Here is a 23,062-nt window from a genome sequence, read left to right as displayed (position 1 = left end):
TTATTTACAAAAGTAAGAGGCCAACCCAGGGACCTTAGCTTGCCAGCCTATGCCCTAGGATCTGAAGTCTTTACCAGGTAGACACTCTGCTGCATCTTCGCTTCCCCTTGCCTAAGATACTTCTTGGCACAAAGTAGGTTCTATAAATATTTGATGAATGAAGAGCAGCAATGTGAACTAATAAATTCTGATGGAACCCATGTGGGACTGACTACGAGAAAACTCTCAACACTCAAGACTTGTAACACACACATGCACTCAAAGGCTGGTTAATTTTTATCATTCAGGGAATATGGGGAAAGGGAAGACTACATTAACTAAATAAGGAACTATTCTGCTAGGTTTATTCTTCTTTGCCCTACCTCCAGCAGAAAGAAAAATGCAGAGATTTTTTGTGTTTGTTTTTTTAATATAACAGTGAAAGGAGCACAATGGTTGGATGGTCCTTCCCACAGGGGTGTCTGCAGACTACCTGCCTGTTAAAAGCTCACACTCTGGGGTCACCCTCCAGGCCCTTGGTTCAGAAGAGCTGGGAGAAGGGGCAGAGGGAACTTCATTTTGAATGACTGTCCCAGGTGATATTTAGATACACGGATGTTTGGTAAATACTGAACAAAATGTAACAAAGCAAGAAGACAAAGAACAGATTAAAAAAAAAAAAAAAAAACACGGATTAGGTTAATTAACCAAACAGGTCTATTGGAAGAAAGGTGGGAAGAAGGAAGATAAGCAAAGAGAATCTTAAGAGGAAAACACACCTATGTAGCAAGAGCCAACAGGAAAAAGGAAATATTTAAATCTTAAAGTACAGTTTAAAAAAAAAAAAATCCCGCTGGGGTGGTATAAAAACGAAGAGCAGGAATGAAAGCTCCATCCCTCCATTCATCACCAGCTGTCTTCCTAAGTCATAATTAATATAAATACTATGTCAACATCATCATTACTAGGGATTTCTTTGCACAATGGGGGTTTACTGCTTTTTGGATTCACTCCTAATTGCTAATTTTACTCCACTCAGCATGAGTTACCTTTAACTGTATAAACTGGAAAATGGAAAGAAGTTGTGGCTAATGGAAGGAGAACTGCTGATCTCATAAAAGTCTCCAGTTTTTCTTTTAATTATAGACTGCTTCCAACAGATTAACTCCAAGGTAAACTTTGAAAGAAAAATAGGAATTATAGCCATCAAGAAAGGAGAACATTATATTGTCAAATCTCAAAGGCGACACATGACTTCAAAATTTAGCTCCACTTGTTTTGAATCAACAGCAACATCGTTTTGAAAGGAGAAATTTACACTGAGTAGATGCCTACCCATTCATTTAAAGCGATCTTATGACACTATATGCTTGGAATACTTAAAGAAAATTCAGTACCAGCATAACAAAAAGCAAGTTAATCTTTTTTTTTTCTTTTTATCTTTGTTTTTGTAGGTTCAAATCATGGGCAAAACAATGGGCTAAAATAATATACAAATGTTTCAAGACCAGTTTTCTGTGAATGTAAGAGAGACCAAGCTCTGCCTTGAAAGCAGGTATATTTTAGCTTTTGTTTTTGATAGAAAACATGCTGATTTGAAATCTATACTATTTTTCACACAGATATGTACAGAAATATCTTTCAATATATGGAACTCGTCCATTGACCATAATGGTAAGTCAGAGGACTCTATACAAGGCACATTCACAACTCTTGGCTGGTACCCATGTTGAATCAGGTGGGCAAGGAAACCCATGCAACCCCATTACCTTTTCAATTAATATTTTTATGAAGTTCCCATTGTGTGATGCAATTTTAAAATGTAAAAACTTTTTAAAAATGAAATAAAAAATTCCCCAAGACATACATAAATCTTACGTTTATCATCAATTATGATTTTTTACCTGACCCAGTACTGGGTCTGGAGAGGGAAATGGCAACCCACTTCAGTGTTCTTGCCTGGAGAATCCCATGGATGGAGGAACCTGGTAGGCTGCAGTCCATAGGGTCTCTAGGAGTCGGACACGACTGAGCGACTTCACTTTGACTTTTCACTTTCACTCATTGGAGAAGGAAATGGCAACCCACTCCAGTATTCTTGTCTGGAGAATCCCAGGGATGGGGGAGCCTGGTGGGCTGCCGTCTATGGGGTCGCACAGGGTCGGACACGACTGAAGCGACTCAGCAGCAGCAACAGTACTGGGTCTATGGGCTTCAATTCTGTCCTCTCAATCACTGGCAGACGGGTGGGCCTCCTGGACTCACAAGTGCTTGTGTAAGAGCTCAGAGATGAGTGTTCTTACCAAAATATCATAGATTGCAAGAGTATGCTCTTCAGTGATAGGTTTCTATTACACAGAAGCTTGTTAGAGAAGAGGAAGATAATCAGAAATCAAATTATAGGAAGAAAATGAATGAGAGACCAAGAAGCAAACAAAAGCTGAAAGAAGCTCATGCTCTCTCTGAGGAAAAAACTCTTTTTTTTTCTTACTATTTATTGTATGGCTTTACACTTTACAAAAATATGGCTAATTTGTAAACACTCTAATTGCTGTCAAACACCTTTTGGTGTGTAGATCAAGTTAGTTGCCACTTGGAATAACACTTGAATTCAATACAGAATCACTAGCTATCCATACACTAAGCCGAAACACTAAAGACAGATTCGTTGGGAGAAGAAAATGTCGTTACTCTCCCTTTGATCTACTGTTACAGTCCTATACACAGTGAAACTGGAAGTTGAACCAACTTTGTGAAATAGTATTACTGTGAATTATTATCATTACTTTTATAATTATCCATGCAAAAACCTCTAAGCCTTCAACATAGCCTTTCATTGAAATTTTCACACACACGTATACATATATAGACGTATATGTGTGTATACGTGCATGTGTGCGTGTGTGCTAAGTCGCTTCAGTCATGTCCAACTCCTTGCGACCCCATAGACTGTAGCCTGCAAGGCTCCTCTCTGTTCATGGGCTTCTCCAGGCAATACTGGAGTGGGTTGCCATGCCCTTCTCCAGGGGATCTTCCTGACCCAGGGATTGAACCTGTATCCCTTAAGTCTCCTGCAATGGTAGAGGGTTCTTTACCACTAGCGCCACCTGGGAAGCCCATGTATATGTACACATAAATATATGAATGTACTTATATATATATATACACACACAAAATGGAAACTGTTTTTAGTAGGTCTTTTTTAGAAAAAACATATACAAACCATCCATAAAATATTGTCCCAACATATAAACAAATAGAAATGACATACTGTGGGAAAATAACTGAAGAGGTTAACTGCGATTATTTCTGAAATTGTGTTTTTTCTTTATGCTTTACAGTACTTTCTACTTTCTCTAAAATGAAAGTGCCTGAGTCTCATCACTGAAAATACAAACATCTTTAATTTTTAAAGAGGCATGGGTAAAATAGGATATGAGTATCAATGCTTTTAAAATAATATGAAAGATAAGGTGCATCTTGGAACTGATAAATTTAAGGATCCTTCCAGAAACTGCATGAATTCAGATGCAACTACCTCTGGTACCGCATAGCCACAAATCACCTAAAGAGACGTGGTGTTTGAATTGATTTTGCTTGTTTTGCTTTTTGTTTTTGTTTTACAAACAAGAGAACTTTTTGCAAGGAACACAAAGAATGTTTACCTGAATTCAGTTTCAGGAACATAAAGTACCACTGGTACAAAGTGAAACCACCCAACAATAATAATTAATAATAATAAACACCCAATAAACCAGCAATGGCTTTACAATGCCTAGTACTAATTATGAAAAAATAAAAAGACTATCATTGTAGTTTTTCACCACTGACATATTTAAACAACTAAAGATTTCTAAAATATACACCTGCCACCTAAACCTTTTTTGCTAGGTCAAGCCCTCCCAAACAGGAATCTGATGGCTGGGTTACTTTTAAAGTTTTATAACTGGCTCACATTCCCACTTAAACTTTCTGAGCCTAATCTCCCCATGTGTATCTTAGGTAAAATTGCTATTCTCCACACACGGTGATATCTGCCCGAAAGGCAGATGTGCACATATGCCAAAGCCCACATAGACCCACACAGCTTCCCCACCACTGCGGGCTTACAGGATGCCTGTTTCTGTGACAATCACTTTTCCTGGATTATTTCACCTAATCCTCACAACAGCTGAAAGGGATAGAAATAAATATATCAGTTTTAAAGAGAAGAAAATTAGACTCTCAAATGGGCTCAAGGTCACACAGTTAAGCAAGTCTGCCTACTTCCTTCTTTGCCATCAAGTAACCACGATGCATTATATCCTGCTTTAGAACAGAAAACACAGCCCATGCTCCTAGGGGTGCTCATCTGCAGTTCAAGTTTAACTGCGCATGCTGGACTTCTATGTGCTAAGTCTGGCAATGCTATTGCTCCTGGTCATTATGCCATAGTATATGCCAGGGTGATTCAGTGGGTAATCCAATCCCTCCCACGTCTGGGCTGGGACTGTGCTGAGGGGAGATGGATGCAGATCTTGAGAAACTCTAGGATGGAGACCTCCAGGGAGGTCAGAATGGAGATTTTCAAGGACACTGAGTAGGAAACCTTCAGGCAGGCTCTGATGGAGAGCTCAAGGAATAATGAGATCGATCCCTCCACCCATAGTGGGATGGAGACTGTCAGGAACAGGAGTTCCCCAGGAACAATTCTCAGGTGTTGTCCGAAGCCAGAACAGAACGATGGTGATGTCTCTTCCAAATCTTAGTTTTCTCAGGGGCTTCTCATATCCGCATTAGGAGAAATCTGTGTCCTTGACCAAAAGCCTACCACTTGCAGAGTGTCGGCACGTATGTGAATCAGCCGTGTCCCTATAGCGTGAAGGACGCCCAGAAACAATGGAGAGTCTTTTGAGTCAAGTTCACAGGAACACTATTTCCAAAGTTAGCTGGAGTGGAATGAGAGATGCAGGACTCTGCAACACCGGTTGGGGTCACATTTGCACCTGCTATGCCAGCCGGCAACCTCTTCCCCTTGGCTGAGGGTGAGAGTCCATTCGCTCTAAGGATAAACTTCGGGGCTTAGAGAGTGCTGCTCACCGTGTCCTTGTGCAAATCTGGGCATTTGAATAAGTGCGCTACAACCCCACTCCCTTTTCCATAAGTGTCCTACCAAATGCAGACATATCCAAGTCAAATCCTGGAAATATAGACAATGAGTCAACAGAAATCTTTGAACTTCTAGCCAAAGAGAAACTGTGCTACATCTTAGAGAAACAAGAAAAGACAGATCAGGTTACGAGCACACTGCAATGTTTAAAATGGAAAACTGACAAGGACCTACTGTATAGCACAGGGAACTCTGCTCAGTATCACGTGCCAGTCTGGATGCCAGGGGAGTTTGGGGGAGAATGGATACCTGTATATGTATGGCTGAGTGCCTTTGCTATTCACCTGAATCTGTCTCAACATTATTAACCAGCTCCAACTCTTTGCGACCCCATGGACTGTAGCCTACCAGGCTCCTCTGTCCATGGGATTTTCCAGGCAATAGTACTGGAGTGGATTGCCATTTCCTTCTCCAAGGGATCTTCCCAACTCAAGGATCGAACCCGGGTCTCCCACATTGTAGACAGACGCTTTACCATCTGAGCCACCAGGGAAGTCCTATAATAATTAATTAATTAGTTGGCTCAGTCCTGTCCGACTTTTTGCGACCCCACAGACAGTAGCCTGTGAGGCTCCTCTGTCCATGGAATTTTCCAGGCTAGAGTACTGGAGTGGGTTGCCATTTCCTTCTCCAGGGGATCTTCCTGACCCAGAGATTAAACCTGGGTCTCCCATATTGCAGGCAAATGCTTTACCATCTGAGCCACCAGGGAAGCTCTAACCAGCTATACCCCAGTATAAGAAGGTTAAAGCTTGGGGGAAAAAAGACAGACACATCCTCCACCATGCAGTACTTCACCATCTGACAACGGGGAAGGGGAGCGTTGAAACGTGACGAACAATAATACAGTAAGGGCAGTAAGGAAGGCAGGTGGCCGGTGTGCTAGCCGACCGTGCAGGGCAGGGAACATGGCAGCTCAGGCCCAGAGGCGGGCCCTTGAGCCAGATCCCTGCAAGGAGCAGGGGTTCCCCCAATGGGTATCCTGGGACGGCGGTTGGAGGCAAGCTAATAATCCAGGAAAGCACAAGAGGGTATCAAGTCCCAGAGGCAAGAGAATGAACATTTTCTAGTTGTGGGCAACATAAATAACTCCACACGCCTGGACTATGTGAGAATAAAAATGATGTGTGTCTCTCTGGCCTGCAGGACCATAAGCCAGAGGTTCCGACAGACCACACCAAAGAGCTAACAGATGATTCCTGGATTGAATAATATTTCTGCAACATACGTGAAGGCAAACAAGTTGTACGTGCTCCAGAAGGAGCGACTGAGGAGGGTATTTGTAAAAGATGACTTTGGCCATGGTATGCAAAAGGAAGAGGCCTGCAATGTATGGCCAAGGCTCCCAATGATGGAATTTGATGAAAGTCAGCATCAGAAACCCCCATTGCAGTGCCAGTGGCCTAAAGGCAATAAAAACCCCACATAAGCCCTCCCAAATTTACTGTCCATTCAATAAACACTGAAAGAGATGCCAGTGGCACGCTAAGTGCCAGGAACTAAGCCAACTCTGTCTACTCATTTAAGCGACAACCACACATCTCAAGTCTTCAAGTGTTAAGTGGATGCACACGATCTTAACATCTGAGAGCAAATGTAGTGATTCTAGAAACTGTTCTGTGTCCGTCCAGGGTGCTCAGAGCCTAAGCCAGATTTAGCTGCACTCAGGTAGAAATTCCACAACCACTCTTGCTATGAAAGGTATATTTCATCATCTAGTAAATTTGGCCAAAAAAGATAATGTTCACTCACTCTTCTGCCCAGAGTACTTTCCTCGGCTGCCAGAAGAGTTCACATCCATAAATCACCTCTTAACGTTATTACATCATTTCTCCTAAGAGACGAATAGAAAATATTTTATCTCCACCAATCTCAAAACACACTGACAAGATAGGTGATTTGAAGTCAGGGAGGATGCACGTTTTCTGAGGAAGTCATGGTGAATGTCAGGGATACAAGACTAGATCTGTTCTGATCGGGTTCCAGTGGCCACACGGCCCAGCTGGAAGGTCAGGCATTGACTTGGACTCAGAAGCACGGGCTCTTTAAAAGAAATAAACAACAGCAACTCCCTTGAATTCTCAGTTGACTGGCAATCAGCATAACAGAGGTCACAAAGAAAGATAGCAACAGATGTCGGAATGGACATCAAGGCCTCCTGTTCTCAAGAACTGTGCTAAACTGAGAAATAAGAACATGCTGTTTGGAGCAGACGGTCTGGGTCTGAAAGCGGGGACCATTTGTTATTAGACATAATAAATGTGTCTCTGGAATAACATATTTATCCAATTTCTGCCTCAGTTTCCTCATCTCTAACACAGGGATGGTGATAATACCTACCTCTCAGGTGTCATAGGAGGAAAAAAATACTGAATTAATTCATGTTAGAACAGCTCCCAGCACTTGGGTAGAAAGAGTAGCAGTCCTCCTATTAGAAGTAGCATGTTCAGAAAAAAAGAAGTAGCCTGTTCATGACATTCTTACATGGAACTTCATTCTGAGATGAACTATTACTTAGCACTCGTCAACTCCGGCAGGGATGCTCGCGTGTAACTGCAGAGATGTAAAATGAAGTCGAAAATATCTGCAAGGGCAAAACGTCAGATCTCTCACCTTGCTCCTACAACAAGTTCTTTCTGTCCTGGATCAAATGTTAACTGCGAGAAATCCACAGCATTCTTCGCTCTGAACTCCCGCAACCAGGGGCCAATTTCTAAACAGGAAAAATAAATAAATAAGAAGATAAAAATGAATATTTTTTTACCCCCTCCAGGGACCCACAGAGAATGCACACGAGGTAGCAAACATTACATTTCAGAGAGGATTTGGAGGTCCCCCGACGGATGGCTTGGGGGTCACTGGAGGTTTCTGTCAGGATGTCACAAAAGCCACACTGAGAACGTGTAAAACACAGAGGACAGCCACCCAGTAAAAAGGGAGCAAGACGCCAAGGCTGGGCTGTGATTTACAAGCCAGATGTGCGTGTTCCTATAGGATCTGGGCTGGGCAGACGATAACACAACATTCACAGGGCTCATCAGAGGAATACCGAATGCAAACAAGACCATTTCCTGTGCAGCCTGGTGGGTAGGGGCCACAGAAGTAGAGAAATCACAACAGTCCCCATCTGGAAAAAGGACAAACACAGGAGCACCATTTGCCTTCTTACAACGTGGACATTCCATTTCCCTGGCCTGTGAGTTTCAATGTAAGCCCCGTGATTAGACTAGTTAAACACATACAGTCCTTTCTGGATGAGAAATTCACAGTAACTCCTGACCTCATTTACATTTTTTCTATGGAAAATCAGAAAACAGCCACTCTTTTCAGACTGTTTTTTTTTGTTTGTTTGTTTGTTTTTTAACAAGCTCTGTTAACTCCTATGAGGCAACCTTCAGCCTAGGGTCCAGTTATTATAACATGACAGTACTGGAAAAGGTGAGAACTCGGCTTTATGAGCCGTTTTCGCAACTTTCATTAGCTGGTTTCTTTCACCAAAAAAGTCTTCAGGGAGTTGTCTGCCAGTTGTGCGGAACCTGATCATTATCCTTGACAATTAACCACTTGATCTGACTGTCTTTTTCCTTGGGTTTAATATTCTGAGTGGCATCACTCTGATGAAACAGGGGCATGAAAACGGGCAAATCCACACAGCTATTGGTTTGAGGAAACAACTGTGCCACACAGAAATAATCTCATTCCACAAAAACAGATGCTAAAAACAGATCTAATATGCCCCTGTCCTAAGACATGTCCTGTAGAAAGGCCTTTGTTGACATGAAGGAGGAAGATTATTTTCAAGCAATTGTTTAGTGAAACAAATGTAGAATTCTCTAATATTAGTTATTGGCAGGGAGTGGCAGGGGGAGAATGAAATGAACTGAAAAGTTCTAGTCTACTTAAAGCAAACCAAGGCTGAGTTATACAGAGATCTGTATTTAGTTTTTGAAATTTTAATGTATACTGTATCTTGATTCTTTTTAGTATTTTATATAAAGTTTTTCATTTTATAGGCAAGTCTATTTTTAAAAAATACCTATTTGCAGCAAAATAAGTACAAGGTCCTAGAGCTATGAAAAAGCTGTCATAAACAGTCTATTTTAGGAGTTTTTAATTTAGTTAGGGAACCAGCACTAATATCTTCTTTAAACACAGTATCTATAGATACAGGGCTTCCCTGATGGCTCAGATGGTAAAGAGCCTGTCTGTAATGCGGGAGACCCAGGTTCGATTCCTGGATTGGGAAGATCTCCTGGAGGAGGAAATGGCAACCTGCTCCAGTATTCTAGCCTGGAGAATTCCACAGATAAAAGATCTTTACAGTTATTTGCAGGTTTACAGGAAATATTCATACATAGAAAGGAGAGATGTTCGGGGCCTTAGGAACCAGAAAAGGAAAGATCTGACCAGAAACTGACAGAACAGCTGTGTTCTAGAGGAAGCAAGTGAGCCACGTGGGAGATCTGATGCCCCCTGTGGCCATAATGGAGAAGGCAATGGCAACCCACTCCAGTACTCTTGCCTGGAAAATCCCATGGAGCCTGGTGGGCTGCAGTCCATGGGGTCGCGAAGAGTCAGACACGACTGAGCGACTTCACTTTCACTTTTCACTTTCATGCACTGGAGAAGGAAATGGCAACCCACTCCAGTGCTCTTGCCTAGAGAATCCCAGGGGCGGCAGAGCCTGGTGGGCTGCCGTCTGTGGGGTCGCACAGAGTCGGACACGACTGAAGTGACTTAGCAGTGGCCATAATTGGTATTGCTCATCTTCACTTCTATGGACCTCTGTTCAGTTTCTCTATTTGCAGGAGATGATTCCTAAGGCTCTTGGGTCCACATTGCTCACTGTGATGCCTGCAGCACTAAGGTACAGTAACTTGAATGTGATGAGTGATACTGAATGTGTGGAACAAAAAAGTAAGAATAAGCAAGTGAATTCAAGAGAATTAAAACTGAAAAGAAAGAGAAAAAAGAGAAGAGAGAAAGGGAAATGAAATGGCAACTGAAGAAATGATGGGAAAGGTACATTGAAATATAACTGTAAAAAATTCACTTCCAGGTTAAAAAGTCTAGAATTGACCTCACCTGTGATAGCAAGGCTCTGAGAAGGTTGCAAGCAAGCACTTCACACACAAAGCAAATATCTTAGGAATACAAAAGGGGCATTGACAGGCAGAAAAGAGGACCGAATGGAGGCAAGAACATCAGCTTTACAAACTAAAACTGATAATTTAGGCAATGGCTATGAAAATGCAACGAGGATGTGATGTGAGAGTCTGGTTGGCCGGATAACTAATTGAAGAGGCCAAAGGGAATGAGTTAATGAAAAGAAAAATAGTTCTGAGATTCACTGAAGAGGAGAATATGATGAGTGAGACATAGATGTTGGGGTAAGACTGGTTTTAGAGAAAGCTAATGGCTTCAGAGTCCCTTGGACTGCAAGGAGATCCAACCAGTCCATTCTGAAGGAGATCAGCCCTGGGATTTCTTTGGAGGGAATGATGCTGACGCTGAAACTCCAGTACTTTGGCCACCTCATGCGAAGAGTTGACTCATTGGAAAAGACTCTGATGCTGGGAGGGATTGGGGGCAGGAGGAGAAGGGGACGACTGAGGATGAGATGGCTGGATGGCATCATGGACTCGATGGACGTGAGTCTGAGTGAACTCCGGGAGTTGGTGATGGACAGGGAGGCCTGGCGTGCTGCGATTCATGGGGTCGCAAAAAGTCAGGCATGACTGAGTGACTGAAATGAACTGAACTGAGCTGAATGGCTTCAGGGACAACCATGTAAAATGTCATTCATGAAAAATTTCCAGTGACACTGACTTCAGAGCCAGTCATTGCTAAGCATCTCTAAGACCTAGAAGTGTCCAATCAGTTGTTTTAGTTCCAGAGGCTCAACCTACAGATAGAAAACCCAGGACCAGGGAGTCCCGGCAGGACTACAGTCTAAGGCTAAGGTCTAAGGCTTCATCCTCCCAAACTCACAGCTGCCAAAGCCGGGCATACATGCCACATCCAAGGCACTGAGGGCGACTAGGTGGTGTGAGGGCAGAGCAGAAGGCCAAGAGCTGACCCTTCTGTCCCAGGAGTGGAAACATGAGCAACATAAATGGAGAGAAAGCTATGAATAGATGGGGGAAGAAAATCAGTCAGCTGGTCTATCATGTATTCACCTTTCTTCTCACTGAGAAGAATCGGAAGACAGTCGCCAAAGGAACCCGATGAAGAGACATATTCCAGGCTTTGGTACCTATGCTGAACAACAGGAAAGTGCTTACACTACTTCCTAAAGCAACCTCAAGTAAATAAAAAGGACCATGTTAAGAGGGGAAAATGAGTTCACATCATAGCATTCTTTCAATATTATTCAATTCTCCTTACTTAAATGTCTAATGAACTCACCCATTAAAACTATATATATTTATGGTTAACACTGGATCAAAGTTGGGCAATACATACGTTCCCTTCTTTTCTGATTTCCCTGTATGTTCTTCCAGAAGGTCGGAATATCTCGAATTTGCATAACGCATGGCCGCCTACTCTACTGGTGGCCATGAGGGCCTAGATGGGAAGTTCCTGCCCCAGTCCATCTCTCCAGATGAAAAAATGCCTGCATCAATACCCACCCTGTCAAATTCCGCTATGAAATCAGAATCATGGTGTTCCATCCGCCTTTTCAAAGACCAGTCCCTCCAACTTTATTTCAACACCATCGCTTCCTCTTCAGTCCTTTCCCTAGTTTATCTCTTTTATCCTCTCTTATCTCCAATGTTGCCAGCTTCCTTCGTCTCTCCCTATATGAATATGCATACTCTTTGCATTTAAAAAAATATTTTAAAACACATTTCCTTTACACTCTTTTGTGATTACAGTTTCAAACACCCAAACAATAAACTCCAAAGTGCAGTATGTTAAAAAGAGCTGCAGGCTTGGTTTTAGAAGCAAGTGTTGCCAACTGCTTAAGGAACCTATAAGACCAATTTCATATAAATTATTTCAGAGAATAAACAAAGAGATAAAGCTTCTCTTCTCTCTGCAGTTTGGAGGCTATAATGATCTTGATAAATTTGATACTGAGGTTGAACAGGACATTATGAAAAAATGAAAAGGGTGGGCAACTCTCACTTAAGAACTGGGCTGAACACATTCCTAAAGAAATACTTGGATTAGCATCTGACACACAGAGATACGGACACAAACACACACAAATTCATATGGTATAGGGTTTATTCTGGAGACATGACATCAGAAAATCTACTAGCAGCGTTCACCACCACAGTAATGGATTTTCACAGTAACACGAAAAATTCTCAAAGCTGCTTTCTAAGGACACAGAAAATGAATAGTTATGGATGCATAAGAAGAGCTATGAGAAAACAAAGTCAAGTCAGGTAGGGGAGGAGAGATCACCAGGGCAGGTGGTGGTGAACAAGCTCACTGGATACAAAAGAAAGGCCAGGGAGAGTGAGATAGCGAGGGTGGCACACAGCACGTGGGGTCTGGGAGAGACATCATCCGCAGGGACACTGACTTTCTTAACGCATCTCACTTTCCCCAAATGATGAGCTTCCCTCCCCTACACCATCCCTTTCTTCTGATCTTGCTGGGAGACCCATAGGATGAAATGGAACTTAAATATCACAGCCAATGTGACCACTGTTTGAAAGTCAAGTAGTGCCATTAAATCTATAAACACATATTGAATATTTTATATATTTTTTAAATATTTGATATTAATCATCTTAGCTAATTTATTCATTACACAAACATGATTGTTGAAATATGGCCTCTGGCAGTGACTTTCTGCCGCAGAATTAGCCATGATGATTCATATTTGCCTTCTCTTAATACTATAAGGGCACCCACATATAGCTCAAAAAACAGTCTAGCAGAAGTGTACTGATTCAATTTTTTAAAGCAGCCAGCTTCAAAAAATGATTCCTTTCATGAACATGTACCAGTATTACTAAATTTGGTCTAAACAACTGGCAGACATAAATTCCCTACTTTAACTCTGTTCAAGTTTGTCTTTCCTCATTCCTGAGTCACTCAGTTCAGTCACTCAATCGTGTCCAACTCTTTGCGACCCCATGGACTGCAACACACCAGGCCTCCCTGTCGATCACCAACTCCCAGAGCTTACTCAAACTCATGTCCATTGAGTTGGTGATGCCATCTAACCATTTCATCCCCTGTCATCCCCTTCTCCTCCTGCCCTCAATCTATTCCAGCATCAGGGTGTTTTCAAATGAGTCGGTTCTTCACATCAGGTGGCTAAAAGTATTGGAGTTTCAGCTTCAGCATCATTCCTTCCAATGAACACCCAGGACTGATTTCCTTTAGGATGGACTGGTTGGATCTCCTTGCAGTCCAAGGGACTCTCAAGAGTCTTCTCCAACACCACAGTTCAAAAGCATCGATCCTTCAGCGCTCAGCCTTCCTTATGGTCCAGCTCTCACATCCGGACGTGACCACAGGAAAAACCACATCCTTGACCAGACGGACCTTTGTTGGCATTCTCATCACCACCCCCATCCCCACCAAAAAGAAGGAAAAGAAAAAGGAGTAAAAGTTACTTTTTTTTAAAAAAAAAAAAGCAAAAACTCTAAAGTTGTCCAAGTTAGTGATGACTGTATGTTAAGAAAGCCTTTTAGAGCCTGATAAGTAAGAATCACAGGAGACTCTGCTGTTGAAGAACAGTATTTGTCCAAAACCTGACAGTCAGTCCAAATATCAGACTCCTGGCTCCTCCATGGGCTGAAGGCTTCAGAGCAGACTGTCTGCAGATCAAGCTGATCTGTGGGCAAGCTCCGAGGAGGAGAGTGGCTCTGGGTAGCCTGAGTTTCAGTCTTCATTCTTTCAAACCTTAGTCAATTAAGCAACTAGGAAAGCAGGATGGTAAAACTTCTTTGGGAAACTTGAAACCCATATTGGAAACTGAGTCACAGGCTAAACTGGATGGGTCTGGGGGATGGTGGCTAAAGATTGTTGAAAGGCACAGGTAGCAACATACATATCTTGAAATGAAAACAGCAAATCAAGGCCTACTGTTTTCAATTCTAATAAGTTATATGTTGGTTTTAAACTATATCTAGTACTGCACATGGAAATAATAATAATGCTAATAATATGATGACTGGTAAAGTCGATAACAAAAGGGGCTAACATTTACATAGTATACGCCACCTGCCAGGTGCTATTCTATGCACTTCGCATGTATTAAGTCTTGTATTTCTCCACCCACCCTATTACAGGTGAGCAAACCGAGTCTTGCTGAGATCAATAGGAGTGATATTCAGCTTCTAGTATTGCAGCTATGGTTTTTAGCCCCACACTCAACTCAAACTACAGTGCACCTGAAATGTAGCTTCCTATGCGACACATTTGGAAAATAACAGGAAGAAAGAAAAATCAAAGACTTCTACACTTTGAAAATGAGTTTATCACCATTGCTTTGGGCTTCCTGGTGGCCCAGAAGGTAAAGAATCCGCCTACAATGTAGGAGACCCAGGTTCCATGCCTGGGTTGGGAAGATCTCCCATTGCTTTATACTATTAAGCAAAAACTGCCACCCACTGAGTTTAGTAAATAATACACTTGTTGGGCTTCCCTGATAGCACAGTTGGTAAAGAATCCACCTGCAATGTAGGAGACCCTGGTTCCATACCTGCGGCAGGAAGATCCCCTGGAGAAAGGATAGGCTACCCACTCCAGCATTCTTGGGCTTCCTTTGTGACTCAGCTGGTAAAGAATCTGCCTGCAAGGCAGGAGACCTGGGTTCAATCCCTGGGTTGAGAAGATCCCCTGGAGAAGGGAAAGGGTACCCACACCAGTATTCTGGCCTGAAGAAGTCCATGGACTATATAGTTCATGGGGTAGCAATGAGCTGGACACAACTGAGCGACTTTCACTTTACTTCACCCTAATTGTATTTACTGTTGTTATTACTAATAATGATGATCTGTATGTTAAGATCCATAGGAAAAAAGCATTCACCATTTTCCCTGTGCTGTGTGCTCAGTCATGTCCTACTCTTTGCAGCCCCATGGACTCTAGCCCACCAGGCTGCTCTGTCCATGGATTTTGCCACGCAAGAATACTGGAGATGGTTGCCATTTCCTTCTCCAGGAGATCTTCCCACCCAGGAGTCGAACCCCTGTCCCTTCTGTCTGCTGTGTTGGTAGGCAGATCATTTACTACTAGTGCCACCTCGAGGTTTTATGATTCAAGGGTTGTGATATAAATAAAGCAGGGGGAGAGAAAATGTCACTAACTATTTGCTGCTTTACAGGATGAAGAACATTCTGGAATGAAAAGGCAGGGTGGAAGCCATGGTTTTGATTTCTCAGTAGATTAAGCCACTCGACTCTGATCTGGGGGTATAGGACACTGTCCCAAATGTGCAGGAGCAGGGTCCTCACCTCCCCCAGAGGGCACACCCCTGGGCAGGGCCAGCGGGGGGAAAGGGCAGGGAGGACTCTGAGCTTAGCATGTGGAGGCTCTCCCTGTCTGACCTTCTCCCAGGCTGTGAAAGAGCCATCCTACCTCAAAGACACCTATTACTCTCTGAAGTTGGCCTGTGTCGCCCCGCCATGGACTTCATTTTCAGCTTCAGTGCATTACATGAACCATTCTATCAAATGCAATCTGAGCTCAAAATATGATTGGAAAACAGAGGAGTGGAATTTTAAAAAGCCCTAAGAAGAATAGCATGGCAGGCCTGGGCTGTTCACTCCTCTGTCTCCATTTTTCTCCAACCCTTTCTCATCTGCCTTTCCAGGCCTGTTTCACCAAACAATCATTCAGAAGAAGGCAATGCAGAACAGTCACTTCAGGGAGTGGTTTGATGGCAGCTCCAAGCCCTGGTTCACCCCCGTGAATAAGATACACTCAGGCTTTTGAGACCTGAGTCCTGATTCCTGTCTGAAATTCTTCAAGTGATTATCATAGATTTCAGCCCCCAAGTCTCATGTGGTTGCTCAGCAGCAGATCAAGAAAAAAATTATAATAATAAAAATGTCATCTGGAGGAAACATGCAAATTCACAAGCATAAATGTTTGTGAATCAGAATAACTGATGTCTCTTATTTATACTTTTTAAAAAACTATATTTTCCGTGTTTGAACTATCCTAGATGCCTTTACATGTTGAAAGCTTTTTATTACATTTAGTGTTCATAATCCTATAAGGCTATAACCATTGTGGTAGAAATAATTTTTTAAATAAAAATCTCTGAGATTTTGACAAATAAAACATCTTGCCAAATGCAACACAGTTGGGAAGGAGTTTAATTGGAGTTTAAACCTAAGACAGACTAAGGTAATATTTCCATAAGGTCCAAATTAAAAATCAATTTTCCAAAGAATGTATATAAAGTACATTAATCCTTAGCACCTAGTAATCTATCTGAGTGGATTAATTTAGTAGAAACACGGTCGCCACCCACCAAAAGGGAGAAGAGTTGGAAAGGAGGGAACTGGTGGTGGTCTTCTGATGGGTGATGTGAAGGATTCGGTGCAGGCTGCTTGGCAGGCAGGGCAGAACCTGATGGAAGGTCCCAGAAGAAAGCAGAAAGAAGCCAGCACCCCCACAGTAACCAGGCGTCCAGGGGAAGAAGATCCCAACAGTGCAACATGTATCTCCTTCATTGTGGTTTTCCCAAGGCAGATGATCGTTACAGCAGCTAACTTACATGGGCAAACATGCTATGCTTTACTTTAGCTTTGTAGAAAGGCTGGAAAATGTCCAGTTAATTTTGTTTCTCCAAATGTATAGACCTCAATTATTTTAAAAATAACTACAACCCAGAATCAAAGTAATTATAGTAGGACATGATATTGACTGTCCTACAATTCATACAGCACTTATTTTATAGTTGATAAAACTCAGGGCAAAGAAGTAACATGATTCCAGAGTAACAGCCAATGAGTGGTAAAGTGGAAACACCAAGTCCTATGTCTCAGAAGGACATCCAGTGGAAAACCATGCACTGGAAAACCATGGACTTATATGAGCACATAAAGCTTTCCAAATTGTCACATTTTAAGGGACCAAAATATCGATGTCTAGATGTAGGTAGGTGAAGGCAATGGCAACCCACTCCAGTATTCTTGCCTGAGAAATCCCATAGACAGAGGAGCCTGGTAGGCTGCAGTCCACGGGGTCGCTAACAGTCGGACACGACTGAGCGACGTCATTTTCACTTTTCACTTTCACGCATTGGAGAAGGAAACGGCAACCCACTCCAGTGTTCTTGCCTGGAGAATCCCAGGGATGGAGGAGCCTGGTGGGCTGCCGTCTATGGGGTCGCACAGAGTTGGACACGACTGAAGCGACTTAGCAGCAACAGCAGCAGATTTAGGTATATATTTCTATAGTCAAACACATATTGGCAGATTCATGTGTGTGTATATTTCCATATGTCTACCATGCATATATACATACACAGATATATAATGCATATATATATAGCCCATAATCAGTATATATTTACATATATATCTAGATACAGATACATATCTGTAGCTGTACATATTTATATCTAGATACAGGCATCCATAAGTTCATTCATATACACACATATGTGTGTACACATGTGTATTTGCCTAAGTATACATGAAGAGATATAAGAATATATGCACATACACACATGTATATTACACACTGAATACCACAGTAAAGAAGAAAATAATGGTTTCAAGATCTTGCTATAGGAAACAACCAAAGTGTTCCACTGATGCAAAATTTTCTAAAAAAATAAAACCAAAATATTCAATAAAATCCTATTAGGTAAATTAAAATATTTTATATCAGTAAAAGAAAAATGATCCAATTTTTTTAAGAAAGATAAAGTATCTTTTATTTCCACTTTTATTTTTAAACCTAACACATAAAAGACAGCAATTTTTTAAAATTTTATTTGTATTTATTTATTGGGGTTTCCCAGGTGACTCAGTGGTAAAGAATCCGCCTGCCAACCCAACAGTCACAGTAGGTATGGGTTAGACCACTGGGTCTGGAGATCCCCTAGAGGACGAAATGGCAACCCACCCCAGTATTCTTGCCTAGAAAATCCTGTGGACAGAGGGGCCTGGAGAGCTACAGTCCATAGGGATGCAAAGAGTTGGACACAACTGAGTATGCATTCAATGCAATTTATTAAACTTTTTAAAATTAATTTTAATGGAGTATAGTTGCTTTACAATGTTGCGTTTTTTCCCTGCACAGCAAAATGAATCAGCTGTGCATGTTCATTGATTTTGTTTCTCCAAATGTATAGACCTCAGTTATTTTTACTCAACATATTAGCTATAATATACATATGTCCCCTCTTTTCGGATTTCCTTCCCATTTAGGTCACCACAGAGCATGGAGTAGTTTCCTGTGCTGTACATTAGGCTCTCATTAGTCACCTATTTTATGCATAGTATCAATAGTGTATATATGCCAATTATCTCATGTAACTCAAGATCAAAAAAACAATCAAAAAGTGGGCAGAAGACCTAAACAGACATTTCTCCAAAGAAGACATACAGATGGCCAACAAACGTGAAAAGATGCTCAACATCACTAATTATTACAGAAATGCAAATTCAACTGCAATGAGGTATCACCTCAGATCAGTCAGAATGGCCATCATTTTAAAAAAATCTACAGACAATAAATGCTGGAAAGGGTGTGGAGAAAAGGGAAGCCACTTGCACCATTGGTAGGAATGTAAATTGATAAAACACAGCATTTTAAAATCTTAATAGTGTTTTGCTAGATTCTTTTGCTTTCAGCTGCATATCTGCTCACCTTGAGTCTGGTATTCTATCAAGTTTCTTCATATGTTTGCAATGATGTAATAATCCATTTCTCACTGGTTCACGATAGAAAAAGTCTACAAAGTGCAAGTCATGCAAAATATCTGTGCTCTGGAATTGGTTTCTTCTAAAAGCCACTCCTTCCCCTTGCACAGCCTGCTTGGTAGATTTCTAAGAAACTAAAAAGCTATGATAGTTCACTTCTCTTTAACTGTTCTGATTTGGGTGTCCTTAACTCAAACACAATTCGAAAACCACAAGTCTCAAATTAGGCTATGTTTTATAGCCTGGAATCCATGTACAAGAGATATTCACAACATAAATAGACATTAAATAATAACCACAAATCAGTTAAATTATAGGAAAGAATGCACTGCTCCAGGAAGGGCAGAAGTAGACCGCCAGCATCCGGGGGTGGCTGTTAGATAAACGCCGGCCAGGGTTTGCTGAGGGCGTACCTCACTCTTAGAAGGACTTCTGGTATGACTTACAGAGACAGCATTGCTCAGAGTTAGATAATTGCAGGCTATGCTGTTCTTGTTCATTTGCTCAGTTATGTCCGACTCTGTGACCCCCGTGGACTGCAGCACACCAGGCTTCCCTGTCCTTCACCATCTCCCAGAGCTTGCTCAAACTCATGTCCATCGAGTTGGTGATGCCATCCAACCATCTCATCCTCTGTTACCAACTTCTCCTCCTGCCTTCGATCTTTCCCAGCATCAGTCTTTTCTAATGAGTCAGCTCTTCGCATCAGGATATTGCAGGGTAACAGGGAACTAATTAAATGCATTTGATATTTAACCAGGGTATCTATTTTAAGAAAAATTTTAGGAAACAAAATTTCAGTGGGATTAACTACCATTCCATAACCAAATAAAATGTACTTCCTTTTTGAATGAAGGGTAGGATTTGTGATATCCACTGTGTCGCCTACTTTTCATTCATTTGCATGATTTTCTGGCCAAAACACTTATTCAGTCTCAGGATCGAATGTCGGCATTAGGTGAGAGCCAGGCTTCTCTGGGCCCACAAATTCTTGAGTCGTTCAAGGTCCCCTGAGACACGTCTGGCAAGGTATAAAGAGAAGCTTCCGGAAAGCTGTCAGTAAGCTAGGTTCATAATCCGCCTGGCAGGGGGCATTGCCTTCTCTTTTTAGTACTTTTAAGATCTGGAAACCTCCTATTTCACTGAACCATCTGAAGCAATAACTGCTGGTGACTTCAGAATAAGAACCAAGCTAATCAGGGGCAGGTTTTACTGTTGGTACCTCACACAAGAAGCAATTTCTATTCATCCATCCATCAAGGCAGATTTTTTTTTTTGCTATAAGATTATGTAAATTCATATGTAAACTAAGCGAGACCCTCAAATTCTTGGACTGTGGCAGCCTTTGTCTTCCTGGCTGCGAGGTTTGTGCTGAGACTGTCCTGCCCTGAACTTGGCTTGGCTTATAAAACCCTGCCTCATCCACAGGAAGCTTTCTGGGGGCAGAAGGTCTTAATTTTGCCTTGTGACCTGCAACATATGACTGTAGGCTATAAAATCTAATTGCAAAATCTTAATGTTGCGCCAGAGGACATTCAAAAGTAATTTCCTTCAGATTTACAACTTTAGAATTACAAATGATCTTAATATGATGAAAAGTATAACAATGAACAATTTCTAGTCAACAGGCACTCTGCGAGTCAGCCATGTGCTTGCGTGTCAGCAGTCATGACCGGAAGTCTGACAGGTACAAATAAAGCCACTTGCCACTGGGAAACTACCGAGACCGCAGGAAACAGCCTCAGGAATTTCTTAGACCCTTAGGGTGTTCGGTTTTAAAATGCTCTTACACTTTGTTCTGCCACATATTCAGGCATTGACAGACTTTGGCTTTAAGAAAACAAATCATTTCCTGAAGTTAATATCACTCGCTGACAATTCATGTTCAGTTTCTTCTCAGGCTCCTTGCTATTTGGAAAAAGCACGTGTTCTAATCTAAGCCTCTGTCTCCACAGACCGCAGGATTCAGGGGAAGAAGCCAAGTTCTAACAACTCAGGAGACAAGACTGGGTTGGGCCAGGAAGTCTCCTCGCTTGAAGACATTTGAAAAAGTCCCAAGGTGCTCTCTGACCAAGTATTGATTCTATCTGTACATTAGAACTAGGTTGATGTCCAAGACAGACCCAGATTTTTCTAGGAACTTTACAGTTAAGGATTATGATGATAGGTATAACAATAGTAAGGTGGGCTTCCCAGGTGGTATTAGTGGTAAAGGACCTGCCTGCCAGTGCAGGAGACCTAAGAGACATAGGTTGGATCCCTGGGTTGGGAAGATCCCCTGAAGAAGGGCAAGGCGACCCACTCTAGTATTCTGGCCTAGAGAATTCCATGGACAGAGAGTCTGGTGGGCTACAGTCCATGGGGTTGCAAACAGTCAGACACAACTGAAGGGACATAGTACACACATATAATAATAAGAATTGCTGTTGTTTAGTCACTAAGTCAGGTCCGACTCTTTGCAACCCCATGGACTATAACCTGCTAGGCTCTTCTGTCCATGGGATTTCCCAGGCAAGAACAGTGGAGTGGGCTGCCATTTTCTTCTCAACAATAAGAATATTCTTGGATGGAATAATCTTCTAAAGAATATTCTGCATTTATGTAGTCAAGTAGTACTTCTTGAGAACCATCTATACTGAGGAACATACTGTAGGCATATACCAGCTTAGGTGCAAAGTTCCACAGGAGAGAGAGCTCTGCCCTCAAGACATTTATGATTCAGCGTAAAATGTGAGATGTCTACACAAGATAGTTATACTGAAAGAGAGAAATTCTTGCTGGTCCCACGGGAAGTGTGATAATAAACACTCCAAGGTAGCACTGTCCAATGAAAATAGATAGCAACCTACACATGTAATGTCAAATTTCAGTAGTGACGGTAAAAAATGTTAGGAAGCAGATAAAACTAAGTTTCAACAATATGGTTTATTTAATATAGCCACGGTATCATCTCAACATGTTATCAAAATAAAAATGTTTGAGATATTTTCATTTCATACGTATCTGCTAAGTCTCCGAAAGTCAGTGTGTATCTTACACTGCCTACTGCTTGTCTCAGTTTAGACTAACCACATTTCAACTACTTGGTAGCCAAACGTGGCTAATTATTGGACAATACATATCCAAGGTATTAGAAAAACAGCCTCCGTGGTGGGGTAGAGTCATTTTTCTGTTATCTCCACTACTAAAAAGGAAGTTTTGGATCATCTCAGAACCAAATGCCACTAACACTGCAACTGAATCAGAGACTGGCTCTAGCCACCTAATCATTAACAAAAGCAATGACATGGTTCTTGGACTTTGGTTGACTTGGGTTTGAATCTCAGATGCCAAAGTTTTTATCAGTAATACTGTGAGGCCACCACTATTTGCTTCCCCCGCAACTCCCCACAAACAAACTATAAAACAAGGAAGTAACAGAACAATAGTTTGGGTTGGGAAGAATATGTAAATTATTCCCAGGACATAGCCCTCAGAGTACCTAAAGCACGAGAGGATCTCAAGGAATATCAGTTCCCACCATCACCACACTAGGTAGTCAAGTGTTAAGCTGCTCAGTCGTGTCTGACTCCTCTCCACCCCAAGGACTATAGACCGCCAAGCTCCTGGGTCCATGGAATTCTCCAGGCAGGACGACTGGAGTGGGCTGCAGGGGATCATCCTGACCGAAGGATCCAACCCAGGGGTCCCACATTGCAGGCAGATTCTTTACCATCTGAGCTGGGTTTTAATCTCACAATTTTACTATGAGGACGGCTCTATCAAATTTTTGACAACACCCTGAGGATCAGGCAACATACCTGACACCAGCTTTGCTGCCACTTAGAACTATACTCACTTTCACGTAAATCACGTTCTACCTGCTCAGGGTGTAAAAGCCCTGCCGAATTTAGAAACACTTGAAGAACCGTTCAAAACCAACTGAAAAAGTAACACCCTTTGCCAGAAATCTACTAATCCATTGAGAATTTTTTCAGTAACAGGTTGACTCCACAGGTCTGGGGCATTTGAAGCCTGCATTTTGCAAAGACTAGTCTGACCCTTGACCAGTTCCTGGGAGATAGTCTCTAAGACCTTG

At 41.9% G+C, this 23,062-nt stretch overlaps 1 protein-coding gene across 1 annotated transcript in view; it reads right to left on the bottom strand.

Annotated features, from left to right (window-relative positions):
- The window catches only part of SEMA5A (semaphorin 5A), a 549,553-nt gene that overhangs the window by 298,640 nt on the left and 227,851 nt on the right, over positions 1-23,062 (bottom strand). Inside the window, exon 4 of the mRNA XM_069556145.1 lies at positions 7,742-7,841. Coding sequence (XP_069412246.1) covers positions 7,742-7,841 — 100 coding nt within the window. The remainder of the gene's footprint in view (positions 1-7,741; positions 7,842-23,062) is intronic.

Source organism: Ovis canadensis, chromosome 16, assembly GCF_042477335.2.
Source record: "Ovis canadensis isolate MfBH-ARS-UI-01 breed Bighorn chromosome 16, ARS-UI_OviCan_v2, whole genome shotgun sequence".
NCBI lineage: Eukaryota > Metazoa > Chordata > Mammalia > Artiodactyla > Bovidae > Ovis > Ovis canadensis.
Note: the sequence above shows the minus strand (reverse complement) of the source record. Positions and strands in the feature narration are given on the sequence as shown.